Below are 18,138 nucleotides of genomic sequence, written 5' to 3' on the forward strand. Positions count from 1 at the left end.
GAAATACGAAATGTTAGGGTTCCGTACTCAAGGGGTAGAACAGAACCCTATTACTGAAGCACTACTAACTAGGAGCACCTCTCAAAAGTAATTTTTTGCCTAACCGATTTTTATTACTTTATATGATGAATGTATTTTGTATTTGTACCCCTCTGTCCTCGCAATTAACTGATTCTACTTAAAATACTCGCATTTTTTAATAAATCACCTATTCAGATCTACTGTTCGGTACTGCGGTGTATATCAAAGCAGTTGTATCTGTATCTTATTATTCATCAATATGATATTAATATGCCTTTTCGACCTAAAACATCCTTGGGCGTCGTAACAAACAAAGTGACAAAGATAACCGGTCCAAATAGGAAGTAAATAATAAATGTTTTCGTCACTAATCGAGTTATATTCAGTTTAAAACGAAGTCCCCTTCCCCGGATGTATGGTTTACCGAATTAATCCTTCATCAACGGTCGGTTCTACGAAAAATTCATTTAACGGTTGAACAGTTTGCCGAAAATAGTCACATCACTCGTATTTAGAAAAGAAGGATTTAAAAGAATCGGTTTTCCAATGAATTCCTCTCCAAAACCCATCCATTGATTGAATTCGACGAAATTTCATAGTTATATCTTGAACTGGAAGTCAGGAATAATTAATTTGGTGAGGCATTAAATGGAAGATATCGTATTTATGGCAATAAGTTTACTCGAAATACCATGGGAATTAATGCCGATGCTGCCTTGTCCACAAGAATTGGAGAAGACTTCTTTTTATAGATGCCATTAGTTACCAAATGATGTTTCAATAAAAACAATTCGTGTTTTTCTTAAGTCCGATAGCTTAACATGCAGACCACTCCGCATAGTACTCTGGAAATTGTGTGGTTTCAAAATGCATTAATGAAATGAGGCAAAACAATACGAACTGTCTGTAGGTACCACAGGCTCCATAAAACAATAAGAGTAATGAACCCCATTACGCTGATTACGGCACGATACGGGGAGTAATTTCCCCAGAATGTTACATACACCATGTGGACTTGTTTCCTCATTTTATATGGTTTTACAATCATGTATTACGGTATTGGTATCATTATTCCAATAGTCTTAGTTATAGCTGGTTTCTTAAACGCTCATCAACATTTGTTCGATCAGCGTTCGGGAAACCGGCTGTCATAAATATTAGTTGATCGCTTTTCAAAACTCGTTAAGCCTGAGATTTGGTTGTGGGTGATGAACCAATCGCAGACGTGACCTGCAGGTTTAACAATGGATTAAATTGATCAGCTTATGAGAAACTAAGCCTTAAATATTTTTAAAAAGTAGCAAGATTGTCCAGTTGAGATGAAACCCTGAGCATTTTGAAGTTGAAATTTTACCATCCTGGAGTGAAAATAAATACAGAGATAGGATGTCAATTGAGTTGAATGCTACAAGGCAACTTTATTATATGAAAATATCAAAACAGAAAACATAATTAAACATGTCATAACTGTTATAATTGTTGTGGTGTTAATTACTACTTTCCTGATTACTGTAATTAATTGTTTATTTCAAATAACCCTCCTATTATAATTAACTCAAGTGAGAAAACCAAGCAACAAATAGTTTTAAGTAGCAAAGGAAGTCCCGAACAAAATTGACCAAAACAAAGAAGATGAACAACAATTGTAACCATTTTGCAAAAGAAACCGCATTCTATACGTAATGTCTGTTAACGTGTTACTCCGTCCGCCGAGTTGATTGAGCTTGAAACACCAGTGTGTCGTAACCGCGTTCCGGCCTTCGATTACACTGCATAACTGAATCATGCCGCCGCTATTCTTGTGTCGACCAACAAAACAATCGACTAGGAGTTATATTTTACTTGACTCCTTTTCATGTCATTGTTTAAAATTATTTTTTGGATCAGATTTGGCTTCGATGGACCATTCCCTTTTCTAAACGAAAGAGACAAAAATTGAACGATTGAAAAGCTACCTTAACACGTCTTTAAAAAAAAAGATGCAAATATCGTAGTAAGACTTTTCTAAGTCACGTGAATATATTATAACAAATATTGACCTCATATTTATGAAAAATTATAAAGGAACCATCAATCAAAGTCATAAATACCTACTTCCTAAAACCGTAAATTATCAATCTCTATAGAATTTTCTGTATTTGAGTTTCTTAGTGCAAATAATTTGTTTTTAGTGTTCGTTAGTCATCGTTTAACAATCCCCAGTTCGCGCATTGCACGTATCGCGTAACGATATGACATCATGCTTTTTTCTGTGATAAAGGCATTGGGTATTGATGCTCATATCAGACGGTACTAAGAAAACGTATATTGTTTATTGAACCGTAGGGCGTTCTGCCCTTTACGTGTCGTAAAATGTCTAGACCTTCAATGCTGGAAGCGACCTGAAAATTTTATACCTAGCTTTCAAGATGGATTGAATAAATGATGTGATCGAAACTGAAAATGCTTGCAGATGGGGAAAATTCTGTCCATAATTTATCTCACTGAACTTATCTCATTTGCAAGGGATTTGGTTTATTTAAAAAATGAAATCAGCAGTTTATTAACATTACGAACAAGGTTTTAATATTCTTCTGCGATTAGATTTATACACAATACAACCATCAGTATCCCAACAAACAACTTCAACCAACTAAGGTCGATATCATACTCAGATAGCCAGATAACTACCACATTTTTAATAACCCTTTCGCGTTCCGCTTCAGTTTCCCTGACCGTGAACGATTTAATCATCACTACGAGACTTGGTTATGCTACAGCTAAACGAATGCAATTTCACAAGCAATTGAGAGGTCAAATACCATTTAGTTTACCGACCTCAGCCAGCAAGGCAAGCGTTTAATTAGGCCTTTGCAAGCCCAGTATTACTACATGGTGTTAGTAAAAACGTCTCATAAATTAAGCCGTAACATAATGATAAGGCTGTTTGTTTAGTCTGTTCTTAAAGTTATATGTATAAGTAGTAGTTCTTGAAATAATATATATCAGTCTATAGAGAGCTCGAAGGAGGATCTCTCCGCAAAAAAAAGCTGGTAACCTGTTAAATTTTAATGATGATGTATGATATTGTTCTTGGTTTTTGGATGGTATTGGTAGGTTTTATATATATATTATACTGCATAGTTGTAGGACATCAGAATTATATTTAAAAGTCTTGCTAGTCCATTCAGGTTTTTAGAGGTTTTTGTATTTTGAAGAAAGATTTGCTTAACCATTTTCAAGGCATACAATATGTTTAGACGAATTCAGAGGGCCCGTGGCGGCTCGGGCACAATATAAGTGTCTGCCATGCAATTTTTTATTTAAAATTGCAGCATAGAGCAAATAGATGTAATCACTTTAGCGATAAGAGAAAGCGATCATTAACAACAAAATCAACGCATAAGTACTAAGATTACAGTTAGATTACATTAATGATTTAGAAATTGTAGGAAATTTTTCGTTTTTGGGTTGATTAGCAAAAAGTTGACTTCAAAGGCATGTTAGTGTTTTCTTTGTATCGAAGTAAGGATTAATGTTTTCAAAACAAAATTCTTAAATTGAATTTGGGCTACTTGCACTCTTAAGCACTTTACAATAGACGAAGTAGGCAGCCATCTTAACTATCCAAACTTCACCACTTCCTTAGTAGAAATGTATATAAATATCTCAGTACTTATACTTATCAAATAAAGGCTCTTTTGATGATAACTCCACAGTCCTCCCCCGGAAACCAACACTTTTTGCCACCTGGAATATATACCAGTTTTATAAACCTGTGAACAAGTTTGAACGACGCCGCTAAAAGACCTAGTTACGTTATCCGTTTATCAAACCGTTCGCTTTTGATACTATGATAAGTTTTTTATCACGAACAATGCGCTATTTTTTGGTTTCAATCGATTTTCTGGAACGTACCTACAATCCGATTTGTCATGCTTTATAATATTTACATCGGTTATAAAAGAACTGTTTTTATTGGTACTAACATTCTTGACTGGTGTTTTATAAGTTTTTGAGATTAGTTTAATTATTTTACGATGTTTGTTACTCTTGGAAGCAAAACTACAGTATTGATTTCTCCGATATCACCGATAAATGAAAATAATCAGATTTTTTCCCGATATTTTAACGTGAATGTGAACTACGCGATAAAAAGTAGTTCTCATTTTTTTTCCATAATTGTGTTAGGTACTTATTTTTTTGGAAATGCTGGCTAAAAATTATTCGACATGGATATTTTTCAGCTCAATTTTATATTTCAAAAATATAAAAAGATGAAAGGGATTAACATTCTCTTTTGAATAAATTATAAATGAATACGATACGTTAGCTTCAATACTGAATTATGATGGCGGTTCATAACAAGATATTAGTCACAATCATCTCGACAGACATCAGTCGCATTAGATTTCTGACTGACTAATAACATTAATCACTAATACTGTATGAGATTCTGATTTATTACTGTTATTATTTTTATCAATTTAATATATTTGTTTTAATTTACAGTCGTTCGTAATTTGCATTTGCTGATCAAAGTTCTGAATGGGTTCTGTGACCAGTTCAATGCTTTATTGATTAATTGCAGGCTGAGAATGTTATGAACCGTCTCCGAAAATTCGTTTTAGACTATTTCTTTTCCTAGTTTTTTCTGTTGGACTAAGGCCACTCCCAAATCCTTCCATAAGTTCCTTATCCGCGATACCTCGATTTACTACTTAAATCAACCTTAAATTAAGTAAAAAATTGTTTATTTCTTAAAGGGTAACGCAACTTAAATGCTGCTATGCCTGACACTTAATTAGATATGACCACGGGTAGATCTTATAAAGTATATGCAGGAATAGGATGAATGCGAAGGGTGAAAGACAGAAGAATGGCATGAAGAAAGACCGGCCTATGGTGATGCCTAGCAGAGGGTTATTTAAGGCTGATGCTGATGATAATTGTTTGTTTAAATTTATTTGGTGTATGTATAAAGGTTATTCGGTCAAGCTATTGGAAATGTTTACCGCTCGTACCTACTGTGATTGTCTTAATATTTTCTCACGAGCCTCTATTGTGAATTTGATGCTAGTTCATTCGGGTCGAGGTTTATGCGGCAAAGTATATGTAAATATCATCAAATTGTTAAAAAAATAGGTTACATCGTTCATCCTGAATTAATAAGAATATTACTTTAGGTTTATCGTTACATGAACAAATCTCGTAAACCTAAGAAAATTAAAAGAAGGTAAATTAATTACTATGAATCATAGCCCCGCGAATTGCGATCCGCCGAAACTAAGTTCTCATAGTCAGATTAATTTGTTAACGTCTCTTGCTGCATGACGCGTCATTTTGTTTGCTGTCTGAATTTACCACATCAGCATGTTACCTTCCGTTGGGACATTATGTTATTTGATGTAAAATTTTCTTTGACGGTGACCAATTCATTAAGCTAATTTGCGTATGTTTTTACGTGTGTATGCTAGCGACCCAGTTGATATGGCGTGTTAACATCTGTCTGTTGATAAAAAAGCAGTAAAGATACCGTGACGCTTTTTAATTTCAATGTAAATTAAATTGCCGTTAGTTGTTTGTTTTATAAAAATGTAAATGGAAGTATCTGTTTCAGGCCCCTTTGCTATCAAGCTCGGGCGTTTCAGCTGTTTTCAAAATGGTTGATATCTGTTAAAACTGAAAATACTTTGCGAATATTTGTAGATAGAATTAAATAATATTTGTACTGTTTAAGAATTATCGTATGTATCTTTGATATGATGTAATAAAAACATTTTATTTTTCATTCTATTCGGGAGACGCCTGCATAACTTATTTTTTTTTTTGACAAATCAACACTCCCTGCTAGCGATTACATACTTGTATCGTGGGGGTTCCACAAACATATGAATCACACGCACAACTCACAAGACACCCAGACTCAACAACCGTGCCATGGTGACCCATTCGACTCGACGATCCATCCTGTTGTTGAGAAAGCTGTTTTATATAAAAATAATTACTACAGACAAGAGGAAAGGTAGTAATAAGTTATCAAAAATCCGTCTATTTCCTACCCATCCAGTCTCATTTGCCCCTTATACCTACAAAGTTTCGAACCGGCTACATTAACATTCCACATTATTCATATAAAGATAGACTTGTAATTGACATAATTCCTCATGTTTATAATTAGCACTAGACCAAAGCATTCAAATCATAACTAATAATTGCGAGGTTGTTCTATCATAGTATAAATATAGCATTTATCATAGCATAACGGGTCAGCGTGGTTAGCGGACTATCGTTACATATGGAACTTTGCTTCGGTTTCTGGATGAGTTGAAACCAAGTTAAAACTCATATTTTTATAGAGAACGGGTTTTTTTTTACTTTTTGGGATAAGTCGAGCTCATGCTTTAAAAGTCTGTCTTAAAGAACAGATACTTTTGACGTGATAAATTAATTCTTGGTTAGCAATCCAGGTTATGTGTGGTGGTCCAACTTAGGGGAAGCCTATGTCAAGCAGTGAGCCTCGATAGGATGAATGGATAGAATCCAGGTTTCTTACTAAAATGTTGAAAGGAAAATAGCTCTATGTAAATTAAAGTCTAGAAATGAAGGAATGGAACCTAAATATGCGGTCAATTAGTTGCCAATGAATAGTCCTCATGGGACCTATTGTTTTGTACGTAACAGTACAAAGCCACTACTGCCAACCTCCTAATGCATAAAACAGTTTGATGATATTATTATTGAGGATAATTTTTGCTTGTATTACCCATGTCCTCAAAAGGAGGAATAACCCTATTTTTTCTATAACCTCTCCTTTTAACAAATTTCGTCGATTCAGGACAAATGTTTGTCTGATGGGCACGGTCATTTGTCCAAAAAACAGTCCTTATAGCAGTTGTGAATAGGACGTCACTATACGCCTTGTATAGCGGCATCTCCCTTCCACAACGACAACTTGATTTCAGACTTCAGAGTAGGAACATTGAACTTATTGTTCAATGTTCCAAGTTACGACTTTATTAAGTAACAGTTCGAACAATTGTAAATTATATCACATACATAACTTATGTGTATAAGCATTGTTGTATTCGTAAGAAATGGGTCTCATTCACGGGGAAGCAGTTTCAGGATATATTCTATATATCAGTGTGTAATTACTTTTTACTGTCTTTAGTTATAAGATACGATACCTATACTATAGCACGAATCGTATAATAGTTTATTGTTTTAAGTATGATTTTACTACTATACTTTTTTTTTAAGTTAACACCGATAATTTTGTTTTTACCTTAGTCCCGGCTTCTAAAGGCTAAGCAAACTAACCTAAGCTTTATTATTCGAATTGCGATGATTTTGGTTACTCTTGTTGGCTTAGCTACTCAACTAATATTGAACTTAAATTGTATGCCCCTATATATGTATCTTCCTTGATTTCTGTTGGATTTTGCCAAAATCTTGGGTCTCTTAATAGATCCATTTTTCATATCGATTAAAAAAACTTTAGAATTTTACGCGACAACCGCAGTCCTCGTTATTTTCAACTATAAGATGATACAAACATATTTATTTATTTACTGTTATTGAAACAGGATGTTGTGTCATTTATTACTACATGTTATTCCTTAATATATTGATAATTTTATAACTAAGAGTTTCCGGTCGCAGTATTCATAGGTTTATTATCATTTCTATTAATATCATGCGATATACGATTAGAAAATTCCAGATATTTTTATAAAGAATAATATTGTTCAAATATGGACATACAAGACCGGTTTAGGTGGGTCCATAAAATACCTCGAAATGTCAAAGTATATACATTGTATAAATAACTTCGTTACTTATACCTAGGTCTTAGGACTATCCCAATAACCCATTAGACCGAAGGGTTTAATTGATTTTACGTAGATAATTTAAAATTAATAATAGCGGTCTTAAATAGAACAGACTACAGTATAATCTTCTATAAGTAAGAATGAGCCTAAGGCTCAAAAACAGTGTCCTTTACTTTGTTAAAATAATATTGCACCTTGTTGCATCTGCATTGCAGATCTATTAAAAGAAATGCATTAAACTTTTACAAAACTACGACATAAATTATTTGTTTTATATGTATTTTATTAATACCACCTTTATGTTGTTACAGAAAAAGGACTGTTTCGCCGAGCACAATACTGAAGCGAGAACAAAAATGGCTGCGAATGCTGAACAACTGGGAGGCCTTCATGAACAAGAACTACAAGAAAGTCAGGGAGAGGTGTCGGAAAGGTAGAAAACATTATTAAACTTAAAAATTAATTACATTAAAAAGGTTTTCCGTGGTCACCTAGTACTCGGTTCCATAAAAATTGAAGAAGGAAATGAAATAGCAAATGAAACGTGTATTGTCACTCTACAAGGTTAATCGAATGTTGATGATTGTAAGCATGAAGACAATGTAATAGGTGTATATTCAGATTATGTTTGCCGAAAGAAAAGTAAGGGATTGAGTTTAGAAGAATTAGGATATATATGATCACATTTAAGGACTAGCTGATCACATTTAGCTGAACGAATAGCTGAGTGGTTGAGGACACCACGGTACGCGACATGACGGGGTCGATCCCGCGTAGGATAATCGTTTGTGTAATTCACAAATGTTTGTTGTGAGTGGTGCATGTGACTTGAATGTATGTGAAAACCCGCAACACAATGATTAAATTCCTTACTGCGGGAAAATATAGTTAAAACAAAAAAAAAACCTCGAGAGAAAATAGTCAGCTCTCCAAATAAATAAACAAATCATGGTCAAGTACTAAGACAAGTTCGATCTTGACGTGTCAAATCCATCAGTTTGGAATCGATCCAATTGGGAGTCACGTAGTTCACGAACAGCTCCGTGTTAGGTCAGAGATCACGGTTCTGGATAAATCGAGTGAGGTTGTTACCCTTGCCGCTACGTGCTTTATGTTTGTCAACTCGATAAATATGGTCTGTCTCGAATATAAGGTCTAACTCATCGGTTTGATTGGGTTATTGAATCGGAATTTTCAATGGTATTTTGGTAGTACTTTCAGAATCGAATTATGGGCGAAGCAGAACCAAAAGAAAAAAAAAACATCACTAGTTCACTGCTAAATATAATCGGAATCATCTAATATTCGGAGTATACCTACATAAACTAAACCTTCTCTTTTCTATCGCGGCCACCATCCTTACGTTAGCAGCGACTTTTGCCATATAGTCACTGTAAAATGCTACAGATTTCGCCTTACAGGAGTCTTTCTAACCATTAGGCACAGGGTAGCCAAATATGGCCCTATGTCTACCAGTAAACTGCAACGTGCTAACGCAAAAAGTCGAATAGCCTATATATATCAAAACATTTTTTATCCAGGTATACCCGCATCTGTCCGGCCTAAAGCCTGGCTATACTTATGCGGGGGCCAGCTGTTACTAGAGAAGCACCCCAACGAGTACGAGGAGCTGCTGCAGGCGCCGGGCGACCCCAAGTGCATGGAGGACATCAGGAAGGACCTGCACCGACAGTTCCCCTACCACGAGATGTTTATCCGGGAGGAAGGACTCGGGTAAGTGACGGGAGAGATTTCTTTCTTATTGATAACGATACCAACAGGTTCCATATTTATAAGACATTTAAACATTGAGGAGTTCAAATAAAGTATACAGTATTAAACATATTCATTGGTTATTCTTTCTCGTAAATGTGTAGTTATAACATCAAAGGACAAGGCCTAATCTGTCAGTCCTTTCTTTCAGTATTTTGGCATCATCGTAACATCGTCTCACAAAAGTTGTACTCAACACTTTCTGGTTTAACGTTCTGTATTTTGTCCGTTCTAACGCTGTTTTTTTTTCCTTTCTAATTTTTGCTTCATATCCGAGTAGTTTTCGACAATTGTTTCGGGTAGTCTTACTTCAGAATGCCACAAAATCCCTCTCACTGCTTTCATGGTATTTATCACTTTCCGGATTCTCCTAGTCGATTCTATGACGTTCATATTGCTGAAGAGCGCAATGATGACAAAAACATTTACTCTTTCTTTAATAATAAAACCTTTGTCAATGATCTATTAAGGTCATCACTCAGTCCCTGACTCATAACTATATTGAAAAAGTAAATATTTTTCCTTCCGTTTGAAATCGAAAGCTGACAACCTATGAGAATATATCACATCAATATTTAATTATTGCTCGCGTTAAATAATCACATACAATTTGTTTCTATGACACTGGTTATAATTAATTTAACATGACGTGAATCGTGTTTACAATTTCTCTTATTTCATTTAGTTGCCAACTGCATCGAGTCATTATCGAATTGGATGCCTGCCCATTCTTCAGTAAACAATAATATTGTGATAGGATTATCAAATATCTGTAATAATAGCGGGTTGAAACACATATTGTTTTTGCTTTCATTCTGCATGACACAGATCCGATCTTAATCATAATTGCGATACTTCGAAAGATGGGTTATATATTTCTTTAACTCTAACTCCTAACTCTAACTGGTTGATGGTTTACCATATAAGCGGTTTCGTTTAATTAATTTTACAGACAAGTTTTTTTTTAAATTGATGGTGTTCCATTCTTCACTGTAATTGTTAATATCTTGACCATAACCAGTTTTGTGAATAGCATGCATCTTGGCCATAACCAACTTTGCAAGTAGCACATGTGAATGACCTATTCATAAAATAATTACTGTTTTCGTAATATCATTAATCATAATAATTAAAATTCAAACTTTCCGAAATCCTCCGGGTATTTTACACTGAAGCTACTAATAATGTTGTATTTTAATAATCATTATCACATTGTTCGCTCCTGCGGTTGGGGACTGTCCACAGCTATGTTATGAGTAACTAGCCCATATCTTTGTAGTGACGTCATTCGAATGACGTTCTATATACGTAACCAGTGTCTAGGTATTTTCGATGAATTTGGTAACATATTTATTGAGAGCCATTTTGGAATCCTTATTACGGATACACTGAAACATAATGAGGACAAATATAATTCGTTATTTTTTAGTTTTGTCAATTACCTTTGATATTTCACTAGAATTTATGTGCTTATAATTGGAGGAGGGTTGGAGGTCTTTTAGGCGATCGCAGGTTTGGTGAGGTGTCTTGGAGGTTTTTGTCTGCAGATTTTAGATCGTTAGCCTTATCCTCAGTCTGAAACTTTTGGACCATATTTGATTAAATTATCTACGTTTCTTGCCTTTAATCAAAAATATTTTTATCAAAAAGATTTCTTTGTCATCCATTTTTAGAAAATTTGTCGTCCTTATACTTTCTGGTGAAAAAGACTATTCGTCTAATACTTCCCAGTTGACATGCTTACCATCTACTGCATTATTTGTGTACTTTAACCATATTTTGTTGTTTAACCCAAGACCGACATAATTGAAATAACATTAGTGGTTAGAAAGTCTCCCTGACTGACGATGCTTAGTGCATCCGGCGAAATCTAACCACTCAACCTTGCTACCATCCTTATAAAACTGGGTAATTATTATAAATCACTTCAAATGTTTAGGACGACTAATTCTGAGCTTTGCCATTTTCGACTTTAAGAACTCGTTAACAGACTAAGCAGAAAGTTAATGCTTAAATTGTGGGAATGCTTCGATATAGGGATCCCGAAATCAAAATGCTGTCAATTATTAATAATAGTCTGTCACAACTTTAATGACATGAAATACAACATGACTGCGAAATAATCCAAAAATACCTTGCTGTTCTCTATTACTGCTGTCAAAAGTTATTATGTATTCTGGTTTCAAATTATATGATTAACAATTTCTTCTTCTTTTCCAGACAACAGGAGCTGTTCTCAGTGCTGAAGGCGTACTCGGTGCTGAACCCGAAAGTGGGCTACTTCCAGGCGCAGGCGCCGGTGGCCGCCTTCCTTTTGATGCATATGCCCGCCGTGCAGGCCTTCTGGTGCCTCGTTAGCATCAGCGACAAGTACCTCAGTGGATACTATAACCCTGGACTTGAGGTTAGGATCTTTTCGTGTCCAAGGCGAAAGTCATTTAAGAAGTTGCCATGTGCTTGCAGAAACTGATAGCGTACTAAGCGTGAATTCTTCCTCTTCTAAGGGCTTTTGACATGGTACGGCATGAATTTCTTCCTTAAACTCATCCAACATTAAAAGTGGACGGTACTTAGTCGACGAAATATGACAATTTGTGCAATGACAGTGATCTAAAGGCTCCCCTCTTAAAGTAACACTGTTATGTATCTGGAAGAAGAAATGTCACACCACTTCCTGTAGTATTCTCTTATACAGCATATACTAACGCAATTGCAGTAAAATCTTCCCTACCTTCGTGGTAGACCAGTCTGGTGATGACATGTTAGTGCATATGCCTTTATTTATAATACTCACCACCACCATGTTATCTCCAGGTTCTCCAACGCGACGGCGACATCCTGCACGCTCTCCTCCGCCGCACGGCGCCCGCCGTCCACCGGCACCTGGTGAAGCACAAGGTGGAGCCCGTACTGTACGCGACCGAGTGGTTCCTGTGCGCGCTCACACGCACCCTGCCCTGGGACAGCCTGCTGCGGGTCTGGGACTGCTTCCTCTGCGAGGGGGTCAAGGTAAACACAAACTGCTTCTGCCATTTCTAAAGTCGAAGAAATTGGAAGCTGTGTCTTTCCTTTATGACAGTAGGCGCTATACCGCCTAGGTAAAATTAGAAACAACCATCGCTACATAGCATCGAGATGTTGTAAAAAGATTTTTTAGAATGAAGAACACGCTGTTTATTTCTCTCATGAAAATGTTTGGTTCATGACAATATTTACCTGGTCTATGAAAAACTATTAATCTTAAATCGCCCATTATGATTGCAGGTCCTCTTCAAAGCATCCCTAGTAATCCTAGCGGGCGCGCTGGGCCCCGCCAAGGTCCGCAAGCGCGCGTGCGGTCTGTGCGAGACGCTGGAGACGCTGCGCCACCCGCCGGCCGGCGTGCTGGCCGAGGACTACCTGGTGTACCACATGACCAGGCTCAACCTCACCGAGGAGGACTTCGAGTTCGAGCACCAGCGCCAGACCGCCAGGCGGCGAGGGTTGGCCAACAGAAGGTACCTACATAACTTTTATATATAAACTACGGTGTAAGGAAAATATTTGGTTACTAATGCGGCTGTTAACCAATAAATGCTTTTGATTTGATTTGCAATGCTGCTTAGAAATAACCTTTTTGGTAAATAGAGGCATTTCACCAAACATAACAGATGATAGTTCTGAATGCTTGTTGAAATTGTGGTTAAATATCTCATTTTTTTTGTTTCTTGATTTGTCATTAATTTGTTGCCAGTATTATTACCTCACACACTTTATAAAGCTTAATCCAAATCTTAACCAAGCCACTGTGTTCCTAAATAAACTGTTTCAATATTCCAGTGGCAGCTGATTCAGCGACTGTTCCTACAAGCGTTATTCAAAGAATAACGCCAGGGATCTGTTCAATACTCTGTAAAGTGAGTGCAACTAAGACAGTAGGTACGTACGAGTACTAGTGCTGTGATCTAGTGAGCGTTCGAACGACGCACGACCAATCGCGACTGAGTGTGTAGTGTACCTTTATTATAAGCAAAACTCGTCGGACAAGCAATATTGTGCAGCAATTCTCGAAATAAGACTCGATAAGTGACGAAATCGATAATAATCGAGAAAAAACAATCGATTCGAACGAAACAGTGAAAAGTGACGTCATAATACGGTGTTGGTGGAAATGAACGACGATTTTTTTAAAAGGATTGCTGATTTAGGTTACTGACGAGGTTGCAATAAGGCTGTATATGTTGATAGTGATGTTGGTACTGAATTTAATTAAGTATCGTTTTGGTAAGAGTATGGTGGAACAGATTTTGTGATAAGATGACGATCGCTGATTCGTTGGTGTAGGTGTATGGGTCATTGCCACGCCTACCAATTCGTTATCGACCAATCACGGTGTGTTATTTTCTTTTTAATACAACTTTGGAGTTTTGGAATAATAATTGTTCCATCTGACTGTACGTAAGTACAGTTGAATCCAAAATGGATTTTGTAAATTCAGTACCAAGTATCAATTTTATATACTTTAGTTTAAACGGTAGCTGTCGTGTAAGTTGTATAATAAACGATTCCTTTTTCGATATATTTTCTTGTATATAAGTGCCTACAGATGTTTTAATTTCTTGATTCTATCCGATTATCGATTTGATAATCGATTATAATATTAGGACTTCTGTAGTATCTTTGTTTAAATCTTGTTTATTGTGAAGTTATGATTAAGATTTATAACTTATTGCTTATATTTTCCTGAGCATGTTCACTTAGCCAAATAAATTAAATATACTTTACTTTCCTATTTCGTACATTTATAGTACTTTATAAAAATATATAATTAATTTCGTTCTCGAATTCTACTTATCAAACCTATTTTATAACACTATCTCCTTTGTGTGAAGTCTTTAGTTGTCAATAGATGGCGCTGTTTTCAATATTCACAAACACCTTTTATCTATTCGATTGTAAGCGTTTTCCCGACTTCGTATAGCCTTAGAGTCCCTTATGGTATATCCTAATAGTTAGTTTTCACACACAGTATTTGTATCTGCCTCAATGACCAGGGGCAAAGGGTCTTCGCGTGGTAGTCATAGTTTATATATTCAAACTTATCACTTATTTATTGATTTCTATTAGCTTTTGTTCGCATCTGGGGTGTGACTATTTCAATAGTTTTTCGAAGATATGTGTTTTGCCAAGACTGAGAAATGGGCAATTTTCGATGGATTTTTTCGATGATTTTATTGTCTCTAGTCTAATTCTGTTGAAACGAGTCTTTACTTTTAAGTTTGGCGTAAATTAATTCATATACAGTTGGCATTTGTTTTTCTTAACTAATTTCATTCTAATTGATATAAAATTCTTTTCGACCCTAGATGCAAATTAGTTGTATTGTAAATTAGTGTAAGAGGAGACTGTATAATATAAATAAATTGTAAAAATAATACAAAAAATAATTCATAATACATTGTGATAGGATTCGTAATTATTACAATTACATATCTAATTAATAAAATCTAGAAAACAAACAAATTGTTCTTAAAGTACAATTTAATTTCTTTAAATTGGACTCTGAAATGCAATAGTCAATTTTCCATTCCACAGATTAAAATATTTTCTTCAGAAGATTGTTTAAAGGATGTTTCTATAGTCATTATAATGTATTATAATGTTCTTTTTAGTAGATTTATCCTTCAGGCTAAATGGCAGGACTGGGATCCTAAGTGACTGAAATCATGTATAGATGGCGTTAGTATCGCACCGTGCCTCTGTACCAGTCTTAGTCTACTAGAAGCCAAAACCTATCTAAAATATTAGAAATTGATACAATAGAGGTCGCGTGAATCAATCATAAATTAAAAAAAAAATGAAGTGACATCAAAATAATAAAAATGTTGTAAAATAAACCTTAAAACACCATCAATTTGTACTACTATTTCAACTCTACAAAAATGAACTTTAAACCTCTCAATTTAAAGCCCTATTATGTTTTCAAGCATTAAAGTTGTTGCGACCTTTCTGTATCGATCACCCCCTACATTCCCATTAGTCTTCCCCTCTCCGGTACAATGGCTATAGTAAGAGATCTGTATTTTGTAACATTTTATATCCTACGATATACTTATATTTATAAAGCTCAGCATATTTTACTATTCATTCTGTTTCACTCTCAGATTAAAACATTATAAAAAAATCTATTCAGAAATTATTTTTTAGATGGTTCTTACACATAAATGAAAGTTTATTGGTGAATTTTGTTAAAATAATATCAGACTATCAGTTACAAATTCTAGTGAAGAGATTATACTTTAAAATTCAAACTGTTTTAATGCTAGTGCTGATTTGCACAAAACCAAATTTAATACGACTGGAAAATATGAAATTATTTCAACAAATTTTACTGAACCTCGGTATATTTAATTTATAATACTATCTGTACCTACTTATGAAGATATAGCCTCAGTAAACAAGTGACATTTCTCTATCACACACTGGTGCACTTGTGGAAGCGAGACGCCAGTACTACGCCGCGTAGTACTCTATCCCGCTTTTACAACGAACTCTTATTTCAAGAAGCGGATTTAGTCGTCCTACAAGGTATACGTGTTGAATTTCTATGCATTGCCACGCATTGAACAAACGCAGGAGACGCTGCCGGTGGCTTAGCCAGTAAGTCTCGAAACTCCCCACTTCCTACTCCTAGGGGGTAGATGACCATGACGATTCTCTCGCTTGATCCAAAAACCCGGTCAAGTGGAAGTCAGACTTGCGACATTAAAGTTTCCTTACAAATAGGCTAAAAAATAATGCATTTCCCGTAAAGAGGCCTCCGGCAAGCTACGAGAAGCCTCGTAACATAGATATATTGTGGAGTTATGTCACTTGTTAACCTGAGGCTGGTAATTTGAACTAAACTGCCTGTTACCACTGTAATTTATAAATAAGTTAACAAATATCGAATCTAGGCTATGACTTAGCTGTAAGGTTGCGCGCGTGCGTCATATGGTGCATAATGTTTTATTTCCAATCGTTTTTAATTTATATTATGACGGCTTAGTAACTGATTAGTCATTACTGAGGTTTAGAGGAATATTGTACAGGTAAACTAGTACTTTTGTCACTTTGAAACCTGTTCCTTCAGCATATTAATGTATGAAAATTACAGTTCGGTTTGTTAAGTCACGTGACCATCTGTCATTTTCATGCATTCAAGCGTTTTTTTTTATCAACTATTAACGTTGTCAAAATGTCGCTTGGTTTGGTTCAACTGTGAAAATATGTAGAATTGTTTATAATACAGTTATAATATCAAGTGATAGTAATAAATTTATGAGATTGTAGCTCCCTATGGTGGTATTCCAAATTTATTTGAATCTACGACTCGGTGGAATAAGGGGTGGGGATTGACTCTACATCTGGTAGATCCTAGAACTTAGACCTCAGGTGTATAATTTAATAATTGGTTACTAAGTCGTGTCTATTACAAGTATTGTTTAGTATTATGACTTGAATCTTCGGAGTAAGGTGGACTATAAATATAGGAGATAGCTGCTGAGAGCTGCAATATGGAAGTCTTGTGTTATTCATGAACAGCGTAAAACTTTCATGAACGAAAAGGAAACTTGCGTTTCTCTATCTTTAAATTTTTTAAATTACCGATACTGCTAAAAAAAAAATATTCCTCTTTTTTACAAGCAGTAAATCATTCCTTGGATTTGCCTACCAATAAGAATTATCAAGAAATATCCTATAATTTTCTTCAAAGTATTTACACTGTAATGCTAATATATCGAAAGTAAAGTGACTTGCGTGTTGTGTGTGTGACGTTTTTGTTTATTTTGTCAATAAAAAAATGTTTTATTCGCCGTTATTTGCGTAGATCGTAATTATTATTATTTTATTTGTTGTTATCGCTAGTTTTGTGAACATTTAGAGTTATTTAGATTGTACAGAAAATTGGAAGACAGATACATGTAAAGTTATTGCTTATTGCGTATGCTTAATTTACCTATTATTTATTTTGTATTGTACACGCCACAAAGATTAGTCAAATATGCTTCATGTCTTGCATGCAAAATATTATAACTTGTACCTACTTTTCATTCTGTAATTATATTCTTCCTGTACCTACTTATCATGTAGGCCCAGTATCTTCTACTTTTAAATAAACTTGGAATGATATTTCGTATGCAAAACAGACATATTCACTGACAATTTCTCTATTTGTACGGTCATTAGCTTGCAGTTAAGGCTCGAAATCAGTTTTCTTCTTACCGTCAAAATATAATAAATGTACATTGTAAGACAATACAAATATATGTGTCGTGTTGGCAGAATATATCTGTCTCTTTTCTACTTATGTAATGTTCATACGAACGCATATGGTTTGCACAACACAATGCTATGATTGTTTCACGTTTGTTCGCGACTGTTCCAACCTCCACATTCCGTTTCAGACTGTTAGTTATTTGTGTGGCGCGAGTATTTTTGTACAGCATCTGAGAGTTTCATATCGCTGCAATATTCGAAATGTAAATAAATATTTAATATAAAATACATG

The 18,138-nt window shown here is 35.1% G+C and overlaps 1 protein-coding gene across 1 annotated transcript in view; it reads left to right on the forward strand.

Moving 5' to 3' along the window:
• Window positions 1-18,134, forward strand: part of LOC113502880 (TBC1 domain family member whacked) — a 32,322-nt gene extending 14,188 nt beyond the window's left edge. The window contains exons 2-7 of the mRNA XM_026884619.1: window positions 8,147-8,268; window positions 9,377-9,569; window positions 11,829-12,012; window positions 12,423-12,617; window positions 12,873-13,105; window positions 13,428-18,134. Of these exons, the coding sequence (XP_026740420.1) occupies window positions 8,147-8,268; window positions 9,377-9,569; window positions 11,829-12,012; window positions 12,423-12,617; window positions 12,873-13,105; window positions 13,428-13,437 (937 nt within the window). The 3' untranslated portion in view covers window positions 13,438-18,134. The remainder of the gene's footprint in view (window positions 1-8,146; window positions 8,269-9,376; window positions 9,570-11,828; window positions 12,013-12,422; window positions 12,618-12,872; window positions 13,106-13,427) is intronic.
• The last annotated feature ends 4 nt before the right edge of the window (window positions 18,135-18,138 follow it).

This window comes from Trichoplusia ni, chromosome 18 (genome assembly GCF_003590095.1).
Source record: "Trichoplusia ni isolate ovarian cell line Hi5 chromosome 18, tn1, whole genome shotgun sequence".
Lineage (NCBI taxonomy): Eukaryota > Metazoa > Arthropoda > Insecta > Lepidoptera > Noctuidae > Trichoplusia > Trichoplusia ni.